Here is a 27,025-nt window from a genome sequence, read left to right on the forward strand (position 1 = left end):
TGAGTGACATACTGTACACATACAGACGGAATGGGTTTCGCTGAGAACAGTAGCTTCTACTTTAATCCATCAGTCTACTGCACATTGAGATGGCTTATATCAGCCAATCACCAACCCTTTCACTCTATTAATCTCATCAACCTAGTACAGCATGTCATGTACAATCAGCATGATTCATATAGACAGACATACAGGTAACTGCCAAAGTAAAGGAAACACTTGAGTAAATGAAGGATACAAAGTATATTCAAAGCAGGTGCTTCCACACAGGTGTGGGCCCTTAGTTAATTAAGCAATTAACATCCCATCATTCTTGTATAAAAATGCTGGGCAGTCTATTAATTTTGGCTACCATGGCTATGCCCCCCATAGGATGACAATTCCCCCATCTACAGGGCGCGAGTGGTCACTGAATGGTTAGGCGAGCATGAAAACGATGAAAGCCAAATGCCAAGGCGGTCTCAGTCACCAGATCTCAACCCAATTGAACACTTATGGGAGATTCTGGAGCGGCGCCCGAGACAGCATTTTCCACCACCATCAACAAAACACCAAATTATGGAATTTCTCGTGGAGCAATGGTGTCACATCCCTTCAATAGAGTTCCAGACACTGTAGAATATAAACTCAAAATAAGAAACGTCCGTTTCTCAGGACCGTCTTTCAAAGATATTTGGATTTTTACGAATTAACTTCACAGCTCTTCATTGTAAAGTGTTTAAACACTGTTTCCCATGCTTATTCAATGAACCGTAAACAATTCATGAACATGCACCTGTGGAACGGTCGTTAATACACTAACACCTTACAGACGATAGGCAATTAAGGTCACAGTTATGAAAACTTAGGACACTAAAGAGGCCTTCCTACTGACTCTGAAAAACAGCAAAAGAAAGATGCCCAGGGTCCCTGCTCATCTGCGTGAACGTGCCTTAGGCATGCTGCAAGGAGGCATGAGGACTGCAGATGTGGCCAGGTCAATAAATTGCAATGTCCGTACTGTGAGATGCCTACGACAGCGCTACAGGGAGAGGATAACAGCTGATCGTCCTCGTAGTGGCAGACCACGTGTAAAAACACCTGCACAGGATCGGTACATCCGAACATCACACCTGTGGGACAGGTACAGGATGGCAACATCAACTGCCTGAGTTACACCAGGAATGCACAATCCCTCCATCAGTGCTCAGACTGTCCGCAATAGGCTGAGAGAGGCTGGACTGAGGGCTTGTAGGCCTGTTGTAAGGCAGGTCCTCACCAGACATCACCGGCAACAATGTCTGAGGCCTGTACTCTGGAGCGAGATCGATTTGGAGGTGGAGGGTCCGTCATGGTCTGGGACGGTATGTCACAGCATCATCGGACTGAGCTTGTTGTCATTGCAGGCAATCTCAATGCTGTGCGTTACAGGGAAGACATGCTCCTCATGTGGTACCCTTCCTGCAGGCTCATCCTGACATGACCCTCCAGCATGACAATGCCACCAGCCATACTGCTCGTTCTGTGCGTGATTTCCAGCAAGACAGGAATGTCAGTGTTCTGCCATGGCCAGCGACGAGCCCGGATGTCTCAGTTGTTGAATCTTATGTTCATACAAATATTTACACATGTTAAGTTTGCTGGAAATAAACACAGTTGACAGTGGGAGGACATTTCTCTTTTTGCTGAGTTTATGTCAAGGTGCACTAAAGCTTTTGGGGCGGAAGGTCTCCTAGTGGTCAGAGCGTTGGGCCAGTAACTGAAAGGTTGCTGGATTGAATCCCGAGCTGACAAGGTAAAAATCTGTCATTTTAACCCTGTTCCCCGGTAGGCCGTCATTTAAAAAAAATGTTGACCTTTATTTAACTAGGCAAGTCAGTTAAGAACAAATTCTTATTTTCAATGACGGCCTAGTGGGTTAACTGCCTGAACGAACGACACATTTGTACCTCGTCAGCTCGGGGGTTTGAACTTGCAACCTTCTGGTTACTAGTCCAACGCTCTAACCACTAGGCTACCCTGCCACCCCAGTAAATATGTACTTGTTCTTAACTGACTTGCCTAGTTTAATAAAGGTTCAATTAAAAAAAGCTGTTCTGGCTCGTGGTTAAGACACTTTATGTTGGTGTTTCCTTTATTTTGGCATTTACCTGTACATACATACTGTACATACATACACTTTGCTTCTGTACTCAGATGACAAGAAGAGACAGGAGTGGATATAACAGGCACATCTAGACTAAATCTATATCTAAACACACAAATGCCAGGGATACAAAATACTTTACCTTGTTCTCCGAAATGTGTGTTAACTTGCAAAATAATAAAGTTGATTAAAATCTTCAGAAACAAAATCACAGGAACAATCATGTGCTCAAAGAAATAATGCAGTCTGACATATGACAGGGGAACACTGCTAACCAAATATTCTCTATTCAGTAGGGCATACATCAATGACCTGATTCAAATCAATGACAAAGCATAGCATATTACCATGCAAACGCCAACGATTTCATCAGCATCATCCTCTATGCAAATACAGCATTATATTCAATATGGCGTCCAATCTGAGATTGACACTCACATGATTGATGTAGATGCTCTTCCGTTTTTCTCGCACTGCAAATTGAGAGAGAGAGAGCGAGATGAAATCAGTGACAGCATGGCAACAGTCAATGATTAAGCACACAAGATTGAGCAGAGTTCATCCCCTGGAGTTGAAACAAACACACGCTGATAGGGGTCAAGGCAGGTTGCAGTACACAGCCATTACTGACAGGGGGCAGTCAATCCCAAGGCTGTCCTGCTCTATATGGATTGGCCATTATTCAATATCAGCTTTGTGGGAACTCAAAAAAAACAAAAAAATACATATCGCTCAAAAGTACTGCTCAAGCAAATAATTGCGACAACTCAACATTTCCTTCAAAATGACACTTATGCTCATTTCTGACATAGATGAACGGCTGTGGGGTAATACAAATGCTTTTCATTCCTCAAAGGCCTTAAATTAACATCACGTTTAGCCCTCTGAACTGTGTGAAAGCAGAAAGCAAAGCAATTGAGTTAATTGCTTAATTAATCCTTTCATGCGTTTGCCCCTAAAAAAAATCCTCTGGGGATTACATCAAATCTAAATGGTTCATTCACGCTAATATTGTCATGTCTATAACTATAGCGCCACTTCGCTATCTGGCTTTATTTCAATCATGTCATTGTATTCGTGTGGTGAATACAGGGCATTCATACTGTTTATCAGTAGTCTAATGATTCCTCATTGGGCCTTGCTGCGATTGATGGGTTGACTCCAAGTATGGAAGCCGCTCTGATTGGGTGACGGAGATCCAGTGTGTGTGTGTGTGTGTGTGTGTGTGTGAGTGACGTAGCGACATAGAAGGAGCGCTGCATGGCCAAGAAGCAGGGCAGGACGAGATGCACAACGCTGACATCGTGAAGCTCTGGCACCTTGCTACACAATCAGCTCACACACACACACACACACACACCCAAAACACACACACACACACACACTGTGCACATTCTAAAATAAAGCGTGGAGGCGAGCGTTTGCAACACAAGGCATCACACATTTTCACATGTTCAAATATTGATCTAGCTGGGAAACTCTGATTGTGCTTCTTAAAAAGGCACAGAGGGGCTGGGTGTGCGAGAATGTCTCATCGGTACATTCCAGTTTTAGCAGAAGTGGCTAGGTTTGTACAGATAACACGCGTCATGCAGGAGGTAAAGCTTACAATAATCCACAAAATATGAACACATATGCTGTATATACACACACACACACACACACACACACACACACACAGAAATCTGCTGCAAAAACATATTGCGGTGTTCCCGTCAGAAGCACACAGCTTGAGACGACAGAGCAGGGCTATACCCCAAAACACAAGCCAAACACGCACCCGTCACACCAGCCTACACCAAATCCTACTTACCTTTCTTATTGAGGACAGGAACTGAAAAAGACAAAGTTGAAGCGGTCTCTACATATATCTATTTACCTAGCAACGTAAAAAGGGACAAGTAACAAATGCAGTTCGATTTCTGTCTTTTTATCTTTCTCATATTGCATCAATGAGCCTGCATCCCAAACGGCACCCCATTTCCTACATAGTGTACAGTTAAAGGAATAGGAACCCATTTGGGACACAGCCATCGCTAACTAGGACAGTAGACTGTTACATAACAAAGAAAGCACCTCACAAAACGGTAATTATCTACAACGCTTAAAGCAATACTTTACTACGACATCAACCCGCGGTCGGCTATACATGAGCTGTATGCCAAATCATCCACGCTGCAAGGCATGAGATGAGAAATAAGAAATTCATTTGATTAAACCGTTATTATGGTTTGAACACGATCGGCATCTGTGACTTCCAATTCATTCCTGCAGACGTCGTCTTCTCACCACTGTAAAAATGGATTCGCTTTGAAAATAAGGGTTTTTACGAAAAGGCTTCATAGTGCCACAGATAATATCCCATGACTCAGCGTAGTGGAGAAGTTAGTGTTCAGAGAGAGAGAGAGAGAGAGGGAGGAAGAGAGTGAGGGAGGAAGAGAGCGATTGGGAAGAAAAAGGAGGGCGAGAGAGAAATGAAAAGAGATTAAAAAGAGAAAGAGAGTGAGAAGGAGAGACACAGAGATTCAAAAGGAGAGAGAGGTGAGAGAGAGAGAAAGAAAGAGAGAATGCAACGTACTAGAGAGAGAGGAGAGATTGAAAATGAAAGAGTGAGAGGAGAGGGACACTCACCATCTGTCTGGGATTTGCTGAGGAATATGGTGCTGGCTCTGGGATGGTCTGAAGGGTTGTACTCCATGTTCAGATCTGATGAAGGAGGAAACAAACAGCCATCAGCTCCGGAGCATACTGCTCAATGTACTGTATACTCTGCTGGTTGTATATCGATTCAGAGAGGGCAAACAACGAACCCAGACAGGTATAGACCTGGATCACGGAACAACACACATGCTGATGAGAAAGAGGCGTCGCACACAGCCATTTGTTGAACAGATGAGAAAAAAGGTGATCATGAGTACAGAAAGACTGCCTTGAATACTGACTGTCTGGGGATACCAGTAGTGTAGGATTTGTCCCAAATGGGACCCTATTCCTTATATAATGCACTACTTTTGACCAGAGCCCTATGGACCCAGATGAAAGAATAGGGTGCCAAACGGGATGCAAATACATTCTGACTGAAAGGTCCATTTCAGGGGAGCATGTAGTTAAACATAGCAACCACCAGGTGGCGTAACGCCGAGGAGCAGCGGTTTGGCGGAGATCGAGGCAGACTGGTACGGCAATGAAAAAGTCTTATTTGATCAAATGCCTGTTTTCATGTGATGCTTTTACACACTGGGTGTTAACTTGATAACAGGTCCATCAGCATAAATTACGGAATATTGCAGAAGTTACCATGGCGCCAGGCAATAAAAATTAACATATTAGTTACACTGCAAAAAAATGTTGATGCTACCTAGATATCTCTTACCATAAGAATGCATTGATTTGATGTCTTACCAAGACAACCTATTTTAGTGCACTGGCAAATAATTGTATTACTTTAACTGTCTCAGGCTTGACATCCACTACCCAGTCCCCCTGTCTCTGGCTCTGGGCCAGGACCCCCACCCAGGGGACCGCTGTCAGTCCTGACAACCACTACCCAGCCCCCCTGTCTCTGACTCTGGGCCAGGATCCCACCCAGGGGACCGCTGTCAGTCCTGACATCCACTACCCAGTCCCCCTGTCTCTGGCTCTGGGCCAGGACCCCCACCCAGGGGACCGCTGTCAGTCCTGACATCCACTACCCAGCCCCCCCTGTCTCTGGGCCAGGATCCCACCCAGGGGACCGCTGTCAAGCCTGACATCCACTACCCAGCCCCCCTGTCTCTGGGCCAGGATCCCACCCAGGGGACCGCTGTCAGTCCTGACATCCACTACCCAGCCCCCCCGGTCTCTGGCTCTGGGCCAGGATCCCACCCAGGGGACCGCTGTCAGTCCTGATATCCACTACCCAGCCCCCCCTGTCTCTAGGCCTGGATACCACCCAGGGGACCGCTGTCAGTCCTGACATCCACTACCCAGCCCCCCCTGTCTCTGGCTCTGGGCCAGGACCCCCACCCAGGGGACCGCTGTCAGTCCTGACATCCACAACCCAGCCCCCCTGTCTCTGTCTCTGGGCCAGGACCCCCACCCAGGGGACCGCTGTCAGTCCTGACATATACTACCCAGAACCCCTGTCTCTGGATCTGGTCCAGGATCCCACCCAGGGGACCGCTGTCAGTCCTGACATCCACTACCCAGCCCCCCTGTCTCTGGCTCTGGGCCAGGATCCCACCCAGGGGACCACTGTCAGTCCTGACATCCACTACCCAGCCCCAATGTCTCTGGCTCTGGGCCAGGCCCTGGGTCCTGACCCTATCAGCAGCCACGGGGATCCAAGCATAACGTCATCCTGGCAGGAAAGGCCAGATAGGGACTACACCCAGCCATACCACCAGCTGCAGCAGAGAGGAGAGGAGAGCCACTGCCCGAAGAACAGCTCCTCAACAGAGGTGATAGATGAGAGGAGAGAATGAGTGAGTGTGAAAGAGGAGTGGAAGACAGGGTTCAAGCGCCCGCCTACAGACCCAAAGCCTTAGAAATAGAGTCATCGTAGGTTGAGATGCCCTGCTTTCTTTCTTCAGCCCTGGCATAATACTACTGTCTTACCAGAGCACAAATACATCAGATGGCGCTCTACGCCGGTCTTAACAGAGCGGGAATTGTGACTTGATATGGTTGAGCTATTGCTTTACAAATTAACTGATGGATCACATTATAGTGATATGAGGAGACCTAGTTAAGCTGGGGGAAATAACGACTCCTATAGGAGGTCATCTGAGTGGAGCAGCTACTATTATGCTCCAACTCTTTTGAACTGCAGTTCTTTTGTGTGTAAGAGGCACTTAAAGCTCAAAGGAGATACAGCTAGCTCCCTCCACACACTCCAGTGACCTACGTACGGCGCAGGCAGCACTCCGAGGAGGAGGAGAACTAGGTGATGAATAAAAGATGGGGTAGTTTATCAACGGTGTGGGAAGGAGCCAGAAGACGCGAGAGACGAAAACAAGGTTTATTAGTCCAATGTGTACTGTAACAGCCTGATCTGTATTTCAGACGTCTGCTCAATGAAAAGTTAGTGTTAAATACAGTCATGCAAACACAATATGATTGTCTCAGTACCCTTTGATTTAGGGTTTTCTTTGGAGTGGCCCTTCCTCTCAGCCTGTACAGTGGTGCACGTCCACGCGCGCACATTCACACACACTGTCCACCCTTCTAACTTCCTGTGTTTCAGGAAACTGGACAGGAAGTCACATCAGGGTCTGCTACACAAAACTAACCAGCTCTATTGTTTTAGAGTTATGACAAAAGGGGGAGTTGTCTTGCGCTACCGAAATGAGGTAAATCAAAGCGTATGTTTACATGCACACTAATAATTTGATATTAAACCGATTATGGCAGTAGGCCGAGTATAGCATTAGTCATGCAAACACCTTACTCTGCTTATCTTAACATGTGCGTGTACTAACACCAGCCGAGAGCCTCCCTCTTTAGCGCCAGTGAAGTGAGTTCGGAACAACTGAAAGTATCCATCTTTGAAGACATTTTCACATAAAAAGTCTATATACAGTGCATCCGGAAAGCATTCAGACTCCTTAAAGTTTTTCACATTTTGTTACATTACAGCCTTATTCTAAAATGTATTAAATTAACTTTTTTTTAAACATTTCTTTGCAAATTTATATATATATTTTTTTAAATCACATTTATATGTTCAGGCCCTTTATTCGGTACTTGGTTGAAGCACCTTTGGCAGCGATTACAGCCTCGAGTCTTCTTGGGTTTGACGCTACAAGCTTGGTGCACCTGTATTTGGGGAGTTTCTCCCATTCTTCTCTGCAGATCCTCTCAAGCTCTGTCAGGTTGGATGGGGAGTGTTACTGCACAGCTACTTTCAGGTCTCTTCAGAGATGTTCCATCTCAAGGTTCAAGTCCGAGCTCTGGCTGGGCTACTCAAGGACACTCAAAGACTTGTCCCGAAGCCACTCCTGTGTTGTCTTGGCTGTGTGCTTAAGATTGTTGTTCTGTAGGAAGGTTAACCTTCGCCCCCGTCTAAGATCCTGAGCACTCTGGAGCAGGTTTTCGTCAAAGATCTCTCTGTACTTTGCTCCGTTCATCTTTCCCTCAACCCTGACTAGTCTCCCAGTCCCTGCCGCTGAAAAACATTCCCACAGCATGATGCTGCCACCACCATGATTCACCGTAGAGATGATGCCATATTTCCTCCAGACATGACATTTGGCATTCAGGCCAAAGAGTTCTATCTTGGTTTCATCAGACCAGAGAATATTGTTTCTCATGGTCTGAGAGTCCTTTAGCTGCCTTTTGGCAAACTCCAAACGGGCCGTCATGTGCCTTTTACTGAGGAGTGGCTTCCGTCTGGCCTCTCTACCATAAAGGCCTGATTGGTGGAGTGCTGCAGAGATGGTTGTCCTTCTGGAAGGTTCTCTCATCTCCACAGTGGAACTCTGGAGCTCTGTCAGAGTGACCATCGGGTTTTTGGTCACCTCCCTGACCAAGGCCCTTCTCCCCCGACTGCTCAGCTTGGCCGGGCGGCAAGCTATAGGAAGAGTCTTGGGGGTTCCAAAATTCTTCCATTTAAGAATAATGGAGGCCACTGTGTTCTTGAGGACCTTCAATGCTGCAGAAATGTTTTGCTACCCTTCCCCAGATCTTTGCCTTGACGCAATCCTGTCTACAGACAATTCCTTTGACCTCATGGCTTGGTTTTTGCTCTGACATGCACTGTCAACTGTGGGACCTTTTGCCTTTCCAAATAATGTCCAATCAATTGAATTTACCACAATCAAGTTGTAGAAACATCTCAAGGATGATCAATGGTAACAGGACGCACAGGAGCTCAATTTCGAGTCTCATAGCAAAGCGGTTGAATACTTATGTAAATAAGATATTTCAGTTTTTAATTTATTGTACATTTGCAAACATTTCTAAAAACTTGTTTTTGCTTCGTCATTATGGGGTACTGTGTGTAGATTGATGAGGATTTTGTTTTATTTAATCCGTTTTAGAATAAGGCAGTAATGTAACAAAATGTGGAAAAAGTCAAGGGGTCTGAATACTTTCCGAATGCACTGTATGTCTGAACTCGGAATCAAATAGGCTTCCCGAAAATAACATGGTCGCAGTGGTAGAACTCTTATTTTATTGAGATTTTCTGCATTTATCAAAGTACCAAGTAGCCTGATTTCAGATTTGGCCATGTAAACAGGATTATTAGGGAAATCGTTTTTCTTTCAAAGCATGTGAAGGTCTTAATCAAACTATCATATTAATCTGACTATCCACAATAATTGTATTTTGTTTGCAAATAATCATACTCAGTGAGACTGTATTGTACACGCACACACCCTGTATTACCATTATCCTACGGTCAGTCCTGCTTCTGTGCAGCTCAACTTCCATCCACTTCCGCTGCCAACAAACGTTTGTTCAAATGAATCAAGCATCCAACAAACACATTGGATTTACGGGCCATTTCTCAGTGAGCCAAGGGTCTTATTGGGCACCGGTGTTGACAGAATGGCAACATCAAAACGCCACTTAATACACTCCCACAGCGATCGCAGGGTGCTTGGCCAAGCTGATAAATCAATGAGGTACATCAGTGTCCCCTGCTGCTGCTCCTTGTCTGAGCCCTCATACATTGCGCCCAACAGCTGCAGACTTACATGGACAGTGGCCACAGCTCCTGTTCGCTGTCCCTCCATCCCTTCACCATCACCGAGGGCAGTGTGGGTCGGCAGGCTGCCAGGCAGGCTGGTCCTGTCACTGTAGCACATTGGACCAGCTAGGCCCAGGGCTGGCAGTCCATCATTACAAGTCACCAGACAGACAGCACAAAGAGCAGAGAACCCAATGATTCACCAAGAACTTACTACGGAGACACCAGCCAGGAGAGACCAGATGGCTGCGCCAACTCCATGGCATCTCTGACTGACTGTGTGTCAGAGATCCTGTTATTCACAAATTATAGGATCTCGGTTGTTATCTTGGTAGAGAGCGTAGTCTTCTTTCATGTAACACTTGGTCCTGAGCTTGACTAACCCTATACTCATGCCTCCTTTCCTTAGTTAGCAAATTAAACTAGTCTTTATAGTCTGCAATCTGGAAGGAAAGGAGACAAGGAGAGGAGACAAAAAGAGCAGTACACACATCTAGATAGATGTAATGTGAGCTTGCTTTTGTATGTATGCTACTGCACATGTAGTATATGCTTCTGTTTATGGCGTGTTATAGAGTAAATCTCGATGTGACGTGTATGTTTTTATTGATTCCATGGAACCCAGGACTCCCTGGAACACAGTGGTAATTGTTACTGAGTGGACTATCCTGGCTAAATAAGGAAAATTCAATTACACGAATGTGATCCAGGATTAGCATGACGCCACCTTTCAGTGTGGAGAGACAGGCACAAAGACAAGGACATAGAGTCACAAGGTTGACTCCACTCAACCCGATAATTCGAACCGATCCTTCCAAGCATGTTTTCCTCAGAGCTGCAGGACGTGCCTGACAAGACGTACCAGAGCATTACAGACGACCAGGGTCACAAATGGCACATGTCCTGTTCAAAAGAAGTGCACTTTAAAGGCCCAGCGCAGTCAAAAACTTGATTTTCCTGTATTTTATATATTCGCCATGACCCTCCACTAAAATCTCGTCCGTCTCCTCTCTGAGTTGAAATAGCCACTTTAGAGCAGCTTAGCCCTGTGAACTGATGGAGGCTCTCTCACACTTATCAGGCCCATGGGAGCTTCCTCACTGAACTGAACTGGTTGATAAAATAAGTTCCATTTCTCCTGACCCTGGTGGTGATAGCAGCATTGGAAAACGAGTAAGGGACTTGTGTGATAGAGTCAGAGAGCCTGGCGATGAACTGGTATTTCTGAAGATAATTCACCCTGAAGCGGTAAAGCATGAGGCTAGAACCTAACCTGACACAGCTGGCTAAATGGCCTGGGCAAATAGTCAGGACTGTGTTATCCCCACTGGCTTTTCAAACCCAAACGTGATTCCTCACTTATGAATGACCCTACAACAGCAGTAACAGGTTTACTGTGAATGTTACACAAGATGTCTCCTTTACACTGAGCATGACACTAGCAATAACAGTATGTGTGATGGTAGTGTATGACCAGTTCAGTGAGACCCAGTAGCTCAGCAGTCAGGGGTGATCCTGGTTTATATACAGCCAGGTCACCCATGACACAAGTCGGTATTCGACGTCCATCTGTGTCCGAGGACGTCGGGAGATGACACGGAAACCGGCCACTAGGGGTTACAGTGAGAGCAGAAAGCATCTGACTCCCAAGGTTGGAAGTTCAAATACAGCAATAGGAAGTTGTTTTTCCATTTTTGCTTTAAGCCTATCCCAAACCTGAACCATTCTGAGTTAATGCCTAAACTTAACCTTAAAAACTTAGACATGTGTACAGTGTGTATCACTGTGCTGAAATGTATCATAAGAAACTGCTGCTGAGTAGAACACACACAGTCATCCTTCTGAGAAGAGAGGAAAAGCAAACAAATAAAGGACATTTAGTCAAGTGATTTAGACAAAAGGAGATGCACGTCTCCAGATTCTCTTTTCCATGACTTCAGCAGTCTGCTGTGACTGTCTCACATCTCTGGTTGCATCTCTTATACTGATGGCTGAGTGTGTGTGGACCCCTGTGATGGTGATTAAATCTCCAGGACTCGACATTAATGCTTGTCCAGGACAAGAAAACAGGCCACCCTGTTCATGAAAATGGATCACTCATACAGACAGTGAGTCACATGGCTTGCTATATAAAGCAGGCAGATAGGCATCGAGGCATTCAGTTACTGTTCGATTTAATTTTAGAATGGGCAAAACAAGTGACCAAAGCGACTTAGAGCGTGGTATGATCGTCAGTGCCAGGCACGCCAGATCCAGTATCTCAGAAACGGCTTCCCTCCGGGGCTTTTATGAACGAAGGTGTCTAGTGTTTCCCCAGAATGACGCGACAAACCAAAATCATCCAATCATTGTTGATGAGCGTGGTCGAAAGAGAACGGCTGGCCACAAACAGACAAATAACAGAGCAGTACAACAGTGGTGTACAGAACCGCACCTCGGTGCGCACAACTCATTGATCCTTGTCACGGATGGGCTATTGTAGCAGACGACCACACCGGGTTCCACTCCTATCAGATAAAAACAAGAAGGAGCGGCCCCAGTGGAAATGCGACCAACACCGGACAATTGAGGAGTGGAAAAACATTGCGTGGTCTGATGAATCCCAGTTCCCGTTGCGTCATGCTGATGGCAGAGTCAGGATCTGGCGTAAGCGGCATGAGTCCATGGACCCATCCTGCATGGTGTCAACAGTACAGGCTGGTGGTCTACCGCCATCCAATATGCAGCAACTGCTTGATGCCATTGCATCAGCATGGACCAACATCCATGTGGAACGTTTCCGGCTTAATTCCACAAATTAACAAGGCACACCTGTTAATTGAAATGCATTCCAGGTGACTACCTCATGACGCTGGTTTAAAACACTGAACACAGTGTAACTACACTCATAAACAAACATGACCCTCAGTGTTCTTGGCTAGAGAGACAAAGATAACTATGCTTAGTTTTTTTCATTCATCTGGCTTTATCTTCTCTTTCGTGTGGCTTTAAATGTCAAGAGTGATTAAACTGTGCATTAATGTAGGTTTAAACATTTACTCTGTGATATTTGAACTTAATGAACCCTGAACTTGATGAAAGTCAACACTGACACATTGAGATTCATTAAGTCTCAGTTTCAGAACAATTAACACCCTCAAGAAGAAATTAATATTTCAGTACCAAGAACGCTATCTTTGTCTGTGTGTGTGTGTGTGTGTGTGTGTGTGTGTGTGTGTGTGTGTGTGTGTGTGTGTACCAAACCAACAAGGTCATAAGTCAGTGTTAAAACAGAGAGATGCTAAGTGTCCCCTATATGAATGTGCAGTGAGGAGGAAAAGCAGTGATGTCAAATAAAGGCCTGATAAATGGAGTCAATAAGAGCTTAACAGCCTGGGAGGTGACACGGCTAACTGACCTCACACATCACCCTGTTCCTTTATCATCTGCCTCCTGATTCTGGGAGTGTGGGTCACTTCGTTCTCCGGTTATCTCTCTCCGTTCTCCCTCATTATCCCAGCATTCACTTCAACCAGGCAATGTTTATGCCTACTTCTCTAGGCAGACTGGGGAGAGATAAATGGGACTTCCTCCCACACGGCGCAGAGCACCCAGAACGGCTAACAATGCCAACGACGCTAAATGATCAGAGTCAGGCTAAAGCGACATCAATATCCCCGCTGCGTCGCCACCACGTTCCATCACGGAAACATACTGTAAGACAAATCTGCTCGCCAGACTAACGGAATGTGTGAGTAATGCATACAATACAACTAGAAGTAGGAGAGTAAATAGTAGTATCAGTCGATTCATTTGATATCATTCTGAGAACCTAGCATTGACTGAATATCAAATCCCCTCAGTGCATTCACCCTTATCCTGTAGTTAGTACCGCCAGTGTCACAAAGATGATATGTAACACTTGTTGCTTGTTAATCTAATTCCCCAGTCAGTCACTATCACCATTTACTGAAAACCAAGCCTAGATAAGTTTGTGCTGGTCATGTACTGTATTATGAAAGTGACCAGGCACTTTCTGTAAAAACGATTTATTCCACAAACTTCTATCTGCAGTCACAAAATTCAAATGAATGGGAGTCATTTTTACAAAGTCCCAAATGAGATCCCAGAGGAACATGGGGGAGATATAGAGAATATGATATACAGAATATTATTTATTTATTTATGTCATTATTTTCACATTTCTAAATAAAAATACAACGTCTCATTGTGTGTTCAACCAAATAGTCCTTGGTATGGGGACAGAGTATCCCTGGGTGTGTCTACTCTTCTCCAGGGGTGGTTTCTCATTAAGTTGGAGCCAAGTGGATGGAGCCCCAGCAGGGGGGGTCAGGGAGAGGAAGGGAGACTGCTGACCTTCGCTGCAGCACCACACACAAACACAGCCAGACCTGAAGGTCAATACTCAGCGGGTCTCGTCAACAATGGACCACTAAATCCTTATACAGGAAGCCAGCAGCCCACCCGCCAAACCCGGGGCAGTGTTTACACATGCACCCTGGCCTGGACTCTAGCCCTGATAGTGGTTACTATAGCGGGCCGTATTAACAGTGGTCACAGCCAATACAGAGACCAGACACGGGCATTGACTGTAAAGGTTTCAATATTTTAATGGATTAACATACCCATTAAGCCCAGGTACCCATTAAGCCCAGGTACCCATTAAGCCTAGGTACCCATTAAGCCCAGGTACCCATTAAGACCCAGGTTCCCATTAAGCCCCAGGTTCCCATTAAGCCCAGGTACCCATTAAGCCCAGGTACCCATTAAGCCCCAGGTACCCATTAAGCCAACTTCTATCTTGGATTCAAAGATAAAATATATATTCCCCCTGCTGTTTAATGTTTCAACCAATTATTCTGAGTGTGATATCAGTTTTTATTCTAAGCCAATGGGTTTTTTTATAAATGAAGTTACTGACAGTTGTGTAACTTTCCACTAGTGGACAATTTCAAAGCTGCAAAAACAACTTGTGTTATACACATTTTCCAGATATTTTTAGTACCTTCTCAGATAAATGTACATAAAGTATGATCACTTAAGAGATTAACGTGCTGATAAATGCACATAATAACATATTTCATGGGTATTAAATCACCATTTCTTACCAATTGAAAATATGGGTTTTTCATGCTAGCAGTTGTGCCTGCATGTCAGTCACACAGCAGCATCACAACTTGGTGAAATACAACAAGATAATAGATTACAGCTTACATTTTTTAAATATAATTTTGTCTTATTTCACTATTAAATGAACCTTGCATTATTATACATACGGTGCCTTCCGAAAGTGCACACCAGTATCTCGACTTGCACATCATCATCTGCTCATTTATCACTCCAGTGTTAATCTGCTAAATTGTAATTATTCGCTACTATGGCCTATTTATTGCCCTCCTCCTCATGCCTTTTGCACACACTGTATATAGACTTTCTTTTCTTCCTACTGTCATTGACTTTATTGTGTTATTGGCTTGTTTATTGTTTATTCCATGTTACTCCATGTGTAACTCTGTGTTGTTGTGTGTGTCGAACTGCTTTGCTTTATCTTGGCCAGGTCGCAGTTGTAAATTAGAACTTGTTCTCAACTAGCCTACCTGGTTAAATAAAGGTGAAATATATATATATTTTTTTTATTTTTTTATTTTATTTTTTTAAGTATTCACACCCCTCAACTTTTTCCACATTTTGTTGTGTTAAACCTGAATAAAAAGTTGATTAAAGTTAGATTTTTTTGTCACTGGCTTACACACAATACCCCATAATGTCAAAGTGGAATTATGTTTTTCATTTTTTTCATTCAACAATGAAAAGCTGAAACGTCTTGAGTCAATAAGAGTGAAATGAAATTAGCCTGTACAGAATAAAAAATATTGCAAAACATTCTGTTTGCAACAAGGCGCTAAAATAATACTGCAAAGAAATGTAGAATAGCAATGAACTTTTTGTCCTGAATGCAGTGTTATGTCTGAGTAGCACTCTCCATATGTGCATCATGTTATGGGTATCTTTGTAATGGTTATGAACTGGGGAGTTTTTCAGAATGCAAAATAGATGGAATGGAGAAGAGGAAAAATCCTAAAGGAAAACCTGGTTCAGTCTGCTTTCCACCAGACACTGGGAAATGAAATCACCTTTCAGCAGGACAATAAACTAAAACACAAGGCCAAATCTACACTTGAGTTGCTTCCCAAGAAGACCGTAAATGTTCCTGAGTGGCCGAGTTACAGTTTTGACTTAAATCTGTTTGAAAATCTATGGCAAGACCTGAAAATGGTTGTCTAGCAATGCTCAATAATCAATTTGACAGAGCTTGAAGAATTTTTAAAAGAACAAATGCACCAATGTTGCATGTTGTTGTTCAATTGTGCGCCGCCCTATGGCACTCCCAATCACGGCCTGGATACAGCCTGGATTCGAACCAGGTACTATAGTTACGCCGTAAGCACTGAGATGCAGTGCCTTAGAACGCTGCGCCACTCGGGAGCCCACTGCGCCACTCGGGAGCCCACTGCGCCACTCGGCGGGAGCCCACTGCGCCACTGCGCCACTCGGCGGGAGCCCACTGCGCCACTCGGCGGGAGCCCACTGCGCCACTCGGCGGGAGCCCACTGCGCCACTCGGCGGGAGCCCACTGCGCCACTCGGGAGCCCACTGCGCCACTGTAGATGCCATTAATGTACATTTGACATTAATCTCAGGTGAGCTGAAAGGGTACAGTAGCACAAAAAGAACTCTAGACAGAATGGAAATGGAAAAAATTAAAAATAATTGTTCAACATGATCAATACTAACTCTGCATAATATTATAGTATATATGTATCATGTACAACCTCACGAGAGATACATTTGTCATTTTATCTCTTCTTACAAAAATTAGGGTAGTATGTGTTAGAAATGTCTAAACTTAGATTTTGCTGCTTAATAGGTATACTTACCCAACATGCAATATGAATGACTGACTGCCTTTGGTGATGTTTTCACTCTAAATGAATGATAGAGGTTAGTGTCATCCTAGTATGAGGAAAAAGTGCTATTCATTTATTACTTTAGCCACAAAAAATTGTAAAGTTGCGAGTCAGAGCTGATGAGCAGTTCTTGACATTTAATGACATCATTAGAGCCAACGTCCTTAGCCTATTGAAGAGACGCTTCCAATGGTCTGTTCTAAAAGCCATCTGTGAGCCGACACATTGTGCCACACTCACTTGTCCCGCACTTCCTGTGAGCGTGGACAGATGGGAAGGCATTTCCTGTCTAGAGGACGGGCCATATCCTCTCCTCGCTCTGGGAAGACGCTACAGTAGTAGAGGCAACTGATAAGATAATGTCACCTTACAATGCTTAATAAGGCATTCAAAAACATTCATAAGGGAAACTAGTAACTAAGATACTTTATATAACCACAACCTGCATAATACTAGAAGACACCTTGCCATTTATCTAATCAAAACCACATCTTTAACAAAATAAACAGATTTATCTTGGAGGTAAAGAGCCTGGTATGTTTTTACCCAGCTTTCCAGCTCTACAGTCACCAACTTAAATTTTTTTTTAAAATGTATCAATGAGTTTCCTCGGTGTGTGGTTCTGACATGAATCACTGGTATCCCATTGTGCTACAAATACCAGGCAGTCTGGTAGAGCAACAGAAAGACGAGGGAGAGAGAGGCCGGTGAAGATAAATGAACCCAACAGATAGAGGTCAGTGGGTATACAGCAGGGGATAGGATACAACAGATTATCATCCAGTGAGACAGAACAAGTAGAGAAGTTACCAAGTCACATAAAAACACACAAGACCAAACCCCATTATCGAAAAATCGGAATTACTCAATGAACGCGCATTCAAAACCCGGGCCTAAGTTTCCCTGGATTCTTCCCCCTTGTGGCATATATCTTGTCATACATACCAATGTGGTTAGTTAGCGTTGTAGAGCCTGGTATTTTAGTGCTGAGGACGGATCGTTTAGAGGAGATGGATGGCTGCAATTAGCCGGGAGTTGAAGCAGTGCAGCCAGTGGAGACAGTGAGGTATCATGCTCCGCCAGGTTCCAGCCAACCCCAGCTCCAATGGACGATGAGTAGCTAGGGCCCCACTAGGTACCGCTCATATAGAGCTTAGTCCCGGGAAACCATGAGCAGGAAATCTGGTTAACAGTATTGGAACAGGGACAATGAGAAGACCAGCTAACACAGGCATGCACACACACACACACACAAAATGAGTGGAACATGTCGAACTAAATGCATGCGAGACAAATCACTTCTACATTTCGAATAATGTTTGAACCATTGTTTCCACAGCTCTTGAGTCGAGTCGTTTCCTCTAACAGATTTAAATTCCTTGTGGGCCAAGGTTCAAGTCAACATATTTCCACCGTTAATAATAAGTCATCGTCAAGGCAACGGTAGATCTGCTGAGACGAGCAGATCATAGGACAGGTGGGGATGTGAGTGGGTGAGAGGATGAAGGGGGTCATAAAGATCTGGCACCCTGCCTGCCTTTGAAGCTCGGGGGACTGGGATTCAAGGACGGGGAGCAGGGGAGAGGGGGTGGTTGGTTCGCCCCCAAGCTCCACAACAAGCCCAGCTGAGACCCACAGGCACTCCGCTCCCTGTAACTAAGCAACGGAGGCTTGAAAAGACTGGGTCTGCAGAGGCTGTCCTCATCAAAGAGAGAGGCCGAGAGACAAGCAGGCAGACAGAAACAGAGAGACAGACAGACACAGACTCTCCCAAAGCTCAGCCATTTAACAAGACCTCTCTGGGTAGCCTAACCACTCTACATCTCACCATTATGCTGCCACAGGATTAACGGCTCTGAACAATGAACAGACAATGTTGACTATCACGGGAGCCCCATTCACATACACCATATTCAATTTGCAGCAGAATTGACACAATTGGAAGCTCCACTGGTTGGAGTACATTACATATCTTATTAGACAGACAGGTCTAATCTGTCAAAGCTCACAGTGGAGGAGAGAAAACCTATCCTACCCGTGACACGGTATCATCTTGGGGTAGAGCTTGTATCACAGAGCTCCCAAAGGGCATGTTTTGCCACAGCTGCACAGGCAGGGGACGCGGAAGCCTCTGTTTGAGGTCCCGGTGCACGCAACCACATACACAAACACAGGCAGGCAGGGCACTAGGATGCATCTGTGCTGTGTGAAATCAACAAGGGTCTTGCAAGCGCTGACACATGTAAGAGAGCTGGCCATTTATCTGCCTGACTCCAGCCTGGGAGGAATGTGTGGGTTGGACCACAGAGCCAGATAGCAGTGTTGAAATGAACGCTGAAAAAAGGTCAACACAGGCTGGAGCTTAGACAAAATTAAGGGAGGGATAAGTTATATTGTTTGGCATGGTAACCGATGGTAACATCACAACAAACTATTCACTGAGTGATTTTTATCTCTCTCAAAAACCATGACAAACATTGGGCAGCAGCAGCATTGTTGGCCCTGGCTTTCCCCATCTGCAGTGTGGACTGTGCTACTGCCTGTCAGTGAGGGTTGGTTGGTTGCTCTGGCCAATCTACTGCAGCCTTGGTGCCGGGAGGCAATCCCCACTGTGGGTAATTATTTACACACCTGCTCTGATAGCTCCAGCTCATATATACGACTGATTTACTGCATGGTCAATTTGCTCTCTAGATTAGCCTAGCTAAGCCCTACTTCACCACAAGGTGCCAGTGTCTTAGAAGTGACTGTGGATGCACTCCTCTTTCAATGCTCCTCTTTCAATGCCGCCAGTCCACTCAGCCATCCAGAAATCAGAAACAGAAGAAGTATTTGTCACATGAGCTGAATACAACAGGTGTATTTTTTTTATATAACATTTATTTAACTAGGCAAGTCAGTTAAGAACAAATTAATACTTACAATGACGGCCTATACCGACCAACATTTTCTAAATAAACTAGAGGAAAATAGTAACACAATAAAATTATAACAACAAAGCTATATACACCGAGTCAATGTGCAAGGGTATAGGTTAGTTGAGGTAATGAAGGTAACGTGTACACGTAGGGGTGAGGTAATGAAGGTAACGTGTACATGTAGGGGTGAGGTAATGAAGATAACGTGTACATGTAGGGGTGAGGTAATGTAGGTAACGTGTACATGTAGTGGTGAGGTAATGAAGGTAACGTGTACATGTAGGGGTGAGGTAATGAAGGTAACGTGAACATGTAGGGGTGAGGTAATGTAGGTAACGTGTACACGTAGGGGTGAGGTAATGAAGGTAACGTGTACACGTAGGGGTGAGGTAATGAAGGTAACGTGTACACGTAGGGGTGAGGTAATGAAGGTAACGTGTACATGTAGGGGTGAGGTAATGAAGGTAACGTGTACACGTAGGGGTGAGGTAATGAAGGTAACGTGTACACGTAGGGGTGAGGTAATGAAGGTAACGTGTACACGTAGGGGTAAAGTCATTGAAAATAAACAAACTAAACTTATTTTTTTAACAATAAGAAATTCCCATTGTTCACTCTCTCCTCGTTTAGTTTCAATGACTTTACCCCTACCTACATGTACACGTTACCTCAATTAACTGAGATATATATACACAGTGGGGCAAAAAAGTATTTAGTCAGCCACCAATTGTGCAAGTTCTCCCACTTAAAAAGATGAGAGAGGCCTGTAATTTTCATCATGGGTACACTTCAACTATGACAGACAAAATGAGAAAAAAAATCCAGAAAATCACATTGTAGGATTTTTAATGAAATTATTTGCAAATTATGGTGGAAAATAAGTATTTGGTCAATAACAAAAGTTTATCTCATGACTGGAAGTGCGTCCATAGATACAGAACAAAAAAAAACTGCTCGCGTCTCTGGCAACCGAACTGATAGAACGAACGACCAGCCGGCTTGGGTAGCAACCCTAGATGTGTGTCGGGGCTATATTTTGAAGACAGATGAAATAGTATGAATAAATTAATAAAAATAACGTTTTTCTGAAAATATGTCAATCATTATTTGAATATGTTGGTAACCTGTTGTATAAAAGTGATAATGCCTTCGAAGCCGGCTTTTGGAGGATATAACGACACGGTTTGCCGGACCTCGACTTCAACTTCGTGCCAATATATCCTCCAAATACCAGCTTCTAGGGTATTATCACTTAAATTTTATTAGTCCAGTTTCAAAATAATTGTAATAAAAATTGTAAAGCAACAAAATAAATATATACAAAACAAGAAATGATGCAAACAACTATTTGTATCTCATGGAAGAAAAGAAAGAAAAATATGGTTTTAAAGCTGATCTAGTTTAAAAATAAAAAAGTGACTATGGATTGATTTAGAAAAACTACAGATATTCATTGAGGAAGACATTTTTCCTCCACATTTCCCTATGAGGAATACAGCATTCAGACTAATGTAATTTCGTTAAAATCTTCAGACCGGCAGTGTGTAGGGTTAATCGGTGTAATAACTCATTAAAAGTACAGTCTGGTTCTCATTTGGCATAATAAAGAGGACTTTTTACAACCTTCACTTCAGAGATAATGGATACTATTCGGTAAATAAAATGGGAGAATTATAATATTTTCAACCAGGAGCGGATTAATTGGGGCTAGAAAGAGAAAACAAAGCCGAATGTCTGTGGGAAATAACATAGTTAAGACAAAGGAAGATAGAGAGAGCGAGAGACGGCTGGATGGTGACCTGGCCAGAAGCTTTTTCATGTGGCCCCCTTCTAGTCGTGGCCACATGAAAAGGCTGCTGGGAGATATTTTTGCACAGCTCCAGAACACCACTGCTCCGACTCCTACACCCCCAAACAATGGCTGCCGAGACGCACTGACAAAGCGTTTGATGCCGCTGACGGCTATTCAACCAATACTGCTATACGGCAGCTCACTTGAGTAAACAGTAACACCATAGAAGAAGAGTGGAGGACTTTACATGTGCCATCAAGGGTGGAATGCAGAGACAGTAACTGGATAAAAAAAATGCAGAGTATTCAGTTTGTTTAGTCTAGCCCTAAGCACTCACTATCTCGACCAAAACGAGACTAGACATATCATCCATTACATTTCACACTGAAGAGTAGAAAAAGCACTTATCTGAGCGTACAGCTTTACCACGTGAAAATGTACTTACTTTCATACACAAGTACTACATCTAATTGCTGTTGAGCCAAATATCCAAACACTCACATATGGATGTTATATGCATTACAATTAGTGACGTACAGATATGCCATTTTTGGCCGATACCGATATTTTACTTGCCAAAAAAGAAACTATACCCGATATTTAACATTTTTGCGGCCTTTTAAGCATTCTGGTACAGTTAAATAGTTAAAACATACACGGACGCAGCGGTCTAAGGCACTGCATCTCAGTGCAAGAGGTGTCACTACGGTCCCTGGTTCGAATCCAGGCTGTATCACATCCGTCCGTGATTGGGTGTCCCATAGGGCGGCACATAAATTGATGGGGTAGGCCGTCATTGTATATAAGAATGTGTTCTTAACTGACTTGCCTAGTTAAATAAAGGTTACACACACAAAAGTGATGGCTTTTACGTATGTCCCCATTACCAGTAAACATAATCAAAACCTATTTCTTTCACTTACTTGCTGTGCTGGTTTGTTGTTAATTTGTCCAGTCATTTCATTCTCAACCAGGATTTCTATGGAACGCCATTTGGGTCTTTGCGTGTCAAAAAAACATACTATTTAAAACTATTTGACGTGTCAAATAAACTTGTTGACCAATCAGGACCTGAATATGACTGCACATCACATAATGTTACGTGTTCATACATTTTTTATGTAGTTATTACTCATTGATTACACTATCACTTGTATTTCATATGTCACAATGATTCATCAATATGTATGCTATGACACTGGTAAAGTTGTCTCGCGCACCTACAGTGCTGGTCATAAAAAAAGCTAGCTAGCTAAGTACATTGTTTGCATCCATGAGCTAGCTAGCTTTTTTTTATGACCAGCACTGTAGGTGCGCGAGACAACTTTACCAGCGTCATAGCTAACTATATAGCTAGATGTCATCTAAAATTACCCTAATTTATAAGACAGTTCTTATTTGATTAATGGTCGAGACCCATCTATGTGAAGCTAGCCACAATAAGGATTATCCACCACAGTGGACTTTGCGGTTAGCCTTCAAAATAAAAATATGGCATAATTCTACTATTTGTATTCATTTGCATCACTGTCAATGACACTTTTATTTTGAAGACAAACCGCAAATTCCACTGTTGTGCCTAAACCTTAGTGTCTAGCGTCACAACACATAACCCTGTCCGGTCGAGCCTCACTAGCCAGATGAAGCTAGCTGGCTGCTTATAGCTTTAGCTTTGGGAAACAGGGTTAAGTAGCTTGCTAGCAATTTATTTTCATGAACTGAAGTTCAATTTCAATAGGTGAACAACAAGTGGCAATCTAGCTAATACTTACTTACTTACAAGGATTCCTAAGTCATTGCTAAGAATAATGAAAATGACTGCAGTTTCTACTGATCATTGTTTTCAGGCTGGTTGTATTGGTGCTAGCTAGGTACCAAGCTAAAGCTAGCTACCCCAGAAGTTGCGGTCGAACAAATTATGCTTTATTACCAACGCGGTATTGTAAACACATCGTTCGTGGCCGGTGTTTGCAGACTTTTTGTACAGCTTTGACAGTGCTACTGTATCTTTTGTGACACGCAAAGACCCAAACGGTGTTCCATAGTATGTATGTCGTGAAGCTAATAGCAGTGACGCTATTACTGTGTAACTCTGGTAGAGCAACATCTGAAAAATAGTGCACTTGGTAGTGTGTACCGGTGCTCAACCAGTAAGTGAAAGCCAACATCACCCACTACAGAGAAAGGTTGATTGTCACGGTGCTATGAATCCCATTATCTTGACTTTAATGGATTTCGTCTTTGAGTTGTCTCGCTGAAATTTTGTTACTCTTTCAAATGACTGCTCGACTTGTTGACTGCTCGACTTGTTGACTGCTCGATTCAGACAGCAGACATTGTGGGCTAGTTTAGGAATGCTGTGTTGCACGCATAGCTCTACATTTTACATGGCGTCATTATGTCATGTACCTACGTTATATAGGTATGCACGTCAGCTTTGACATCGTTTTTGCACATCGGCTTTAAACTTGACATCGGCCGATACCGATGTTGGCATTTTTACCTAATATCGTCCGATTCCGATATGTTCACCGATATATATCGTGCATCCCTAATTACAATGTCTAGTGACTACCAGACAACCTCTGCTTAATAATACACTAAACGTGGAAATGCCTAACAGCTGTCTTGAATGAGAAGTTTGGATGTTTTTTTTTTAAATCACCATATGGACCACAGAAAGAGCATCATGGGCCAAGTTATGGTGCCTGTTCCTGCCTTAGCCGAGGAGCAGCATCAACTACCGTCTACCTCGGGGGGGGGGGGGACCAAAGCATTTACAGGGGAAACAAGGGGGACACTCTAACGTGGGATACGTTGATGGCAGACTTCAAACAGGTCTGTAAATGCCTGAGAGTGGTCGGGGTCGGACTTCCGCTGTTTAAAGGCTCCTTACCCTTTTACAGAATCCTTTGCCCTCTTTGAAAACTTAGACACATCCTGTGTAAAGCTTTCTAATTTGACCCTGCACCTTCATTTTCTGTTCACATTTCAGAGGTCATTTATTTACGACTGGGGTGGATGGACATTTTCAGATGATCCAGATGTTTTTCATTGGTAGATTCATTACAGCACGGTTGAAGTGTTTCTGTACTTGTGCTGAACAGTCAGCAGCAGCGATCATAAAATGCACTTGTCAGGTTGAATTTACAGCATTAATATAGCAGACAAACAAATAATCTGGGCCATAGGGACTCATGAATCTGCCATAGCATCAGGTACTAGGAATTGAGACCCCAAAGTGCACCCAGGGACATTTCAAGAAGTGATGGTAAAACAAAGAAATCAAATGGAGCCTTATACAGGCAGTGCAAATCTGACCGTGGCAGTTGCAAGATTCAGACCCTATGCTTCAGACAGCATATGTGAGTATTAGGAAGTTTGCCTTGACTAACAGATTGACACGTATAGGATTAAAGAATTATATTTACCCTATTAAATTGGTAAATTACACATCCTTGATCCATGACCAGTCACCCCTACGATGGTACGCTAAAATCACATTTTGAAAGACACTTCAGTAGACAGCATTTTACGATCATCACCAGCACCAATGGCTTTATAGCAGGGATCATCAACTATATTCGGCCACGGCCTATTTTGTTCTTGAGCGGCTTGGTCAGGGGGCCGAAACATCATTACATATAATATGCAGACAGCAAAATCGACCATAAGAAGATATAATATTTGACTAAAAACAATCATTTCAAACCTTGCCTCCATTCGTATACGATCACATCTCTCTCTATTCTGCGTGGGAATACTTTGGAACAAATTTCCAAAATTAAAATCACTTGGAGCTGATTTGCTGGTGTTTTGAATAGTCTTATGTCCTGATGTATAGACTAAGGCAGAGTGGTCCTTTCATTTCAACAGAAGAACTGTGTTTTTTATTTTTATTTCAGAGAAAATGTGAATTCCCACCATCAACTAAAGATATCTCATTTTTACAGAAACGAATATGTAGACTGATTTCTTCTGAGAGGTGATTAGGGGATTAACTGATTGTAGCCTCAGCATCCACAGAGATCCCACACTGGCCTTCTACACTGAATGACGGGCAGCTAGATGAGGTTGTTACAGGCAACTGCATACTCATTACCGCTTCACGAATCAGTCAATTTGTCTTGAAATGGAGTCCTTTCTCTAGGAATAAATGTGCGATGCTATTCCTTGGTGAAATTGCAGGCAAAATGAGACCAAAATCATTCTGAGAGATCAACGTTACATATGATGTTTCTGCTGTGACTACCCATTAAAATCTTTCCTCCCCATTCACCATTTCCCAAGAGATACTTCTTAGGTGCTTAATATATTCATGGAACAGTCACTCTGCCTAAGCGTTTTCCTTTTGTGAGCGGATGTCTTCTAGCCTACACGGAAAACGTTGACACGGCATGCTATTTCAGGTAACCTTGCTCCAACTGTAAATTACAGCCAAGACAGAAGCATTACAGTAGGATGTGTTCAACGTCTACCAAAAGTTCTGTGCCGTGTCCAAGCCCATTAATTGCATCACTGGATGGACACAAATCATCTCATCTAAGAATAGCAACTGCTCTCTACCTCTCACTTCATCATCATCATCCCTACTGCCTTCATCTCACTCCCTCTCCTTACCTGAACCAGACAGGACTCAAAGCAAACCTTCCTCGCATCAACAGCCACCCTCCCCCTTCCCCTGAAGAGAGACACACACAGGAGGACACACAGGAGGAAATGACCCTATGACAAGGATAATTGAGCTGACTGCTTACTATGCCGGGCTAACCGAGACGGGCACCGTGCCAGGCGATGGGGGAGGAAGAGCCCCCGAGCCAAGCTGAGCCAAACCAGGCCAAGAGATGACAGAAGTAGCCAAACCAGACTGGCACCTGAGACAGTGACTGTGTCCCAAATGGCACCCTATCCCCTACATAGTGCACCGCTTGTCAAAAGTAGTGCACACAATATGGAATAGGATGCCATTTGGGACACATCCACTCTCAGGAGGAAGGGATGTCCTGGCTGTCATAGCCTGAGACCCCTAGGGAGAGATGGAGTCTGGGACAGGAAGGACACTACAGCACACTGGTAGAGTCAGACCCATGGCACGATGCAATTCATCATATCAGGGCTGGAGAGAATCAAGAAATACACTGTCAACAAACAAGAGTTCCATCCAATGAAACAGAATTATGTCATCACTAGGTTAAATTAGTTATTTCCAACGGCAGTCTCAATACTGAGGTTGCCTGACTGGCATCATTAATCAATTCGCAGATATTAATTACTAGAGAGACTCAAGTGTGTCACTGTAACCAGTTTAATAGGGACTGCCTGAGGACACTGCTCATTTACTGATGTCACTGTTAAACAAAATACGTACTAGATAACACCCTTCTAATCTTTCACATTGGTCCCATCCCTTCAAATGAAGTAGCCTCATTCTCAATTTCATGGAGAACATTCTCTACCAGCAGTCTTACAGGGGACTAGTCTGCATACCAGTCTGTTTATCTAACATTCCACACCTTGCCACTCCTGTCATTTTCCAGGGGCCTTTCGGCA

General features: G+C 43.8%; 1 protein-coding gene across 9 annotated transcripts in view; it reads right to left on the reverse strand.

Annotated features, from left to right (window-relative positions):
* Positions 1–27,025, reverse strand: part of ccny (cyclin Y) — a 292,558-nt gene that overhangs the window by 17,895 nt on the left and 247,638 nt on the right. For 2 of the 9 annotated variants that reach the window (XM_090189788.1, XM_021620596.3), the window contains exons 2-4: positions 4,757–4,831; positions 2,564–2,598; positions 2,268–2,291 (exon numbers count right to left, since the gene is read on the reverse strand). In XM_090189788.1, coding sequence (XP_090045914.1) covers positions 2,268–2,291; positions 2,564–2,598; positions 4,757–4,823 — 126 coding nt within the window. In that variant the 5' untranslated portion in view covers positions 4,824–4,831. Of the gene's footprint in view, positions 1–2,267; positions 2,292–2,563; positions 2,599–3,938; positions 3,960–4,756; positions 4,832–17,710; positions 17,948–27,025 lie in introns of those variants that run through there. The other 7 variants (XM_090189790.1, XM_021620598.3, XM_090189787.1 and 4 more) reach the window with 6 other exon arrangements.

Source organism: Oncorhynchus mykiss, chromosome 11, assembly GCF_057628025.1.
Source record: "Oncorhynchus mykiss isolate SJ-2025 chromosome 11, ASM5762802v1, whole genome shotgun sequence".
NCBI classification, from domain to species: Eukaryota; Metazoa; Chordata; class Actinopteri; order Salmoniformes; family Salmonidae; genus Oncorhynchus; species Oncorhynchus mykiss.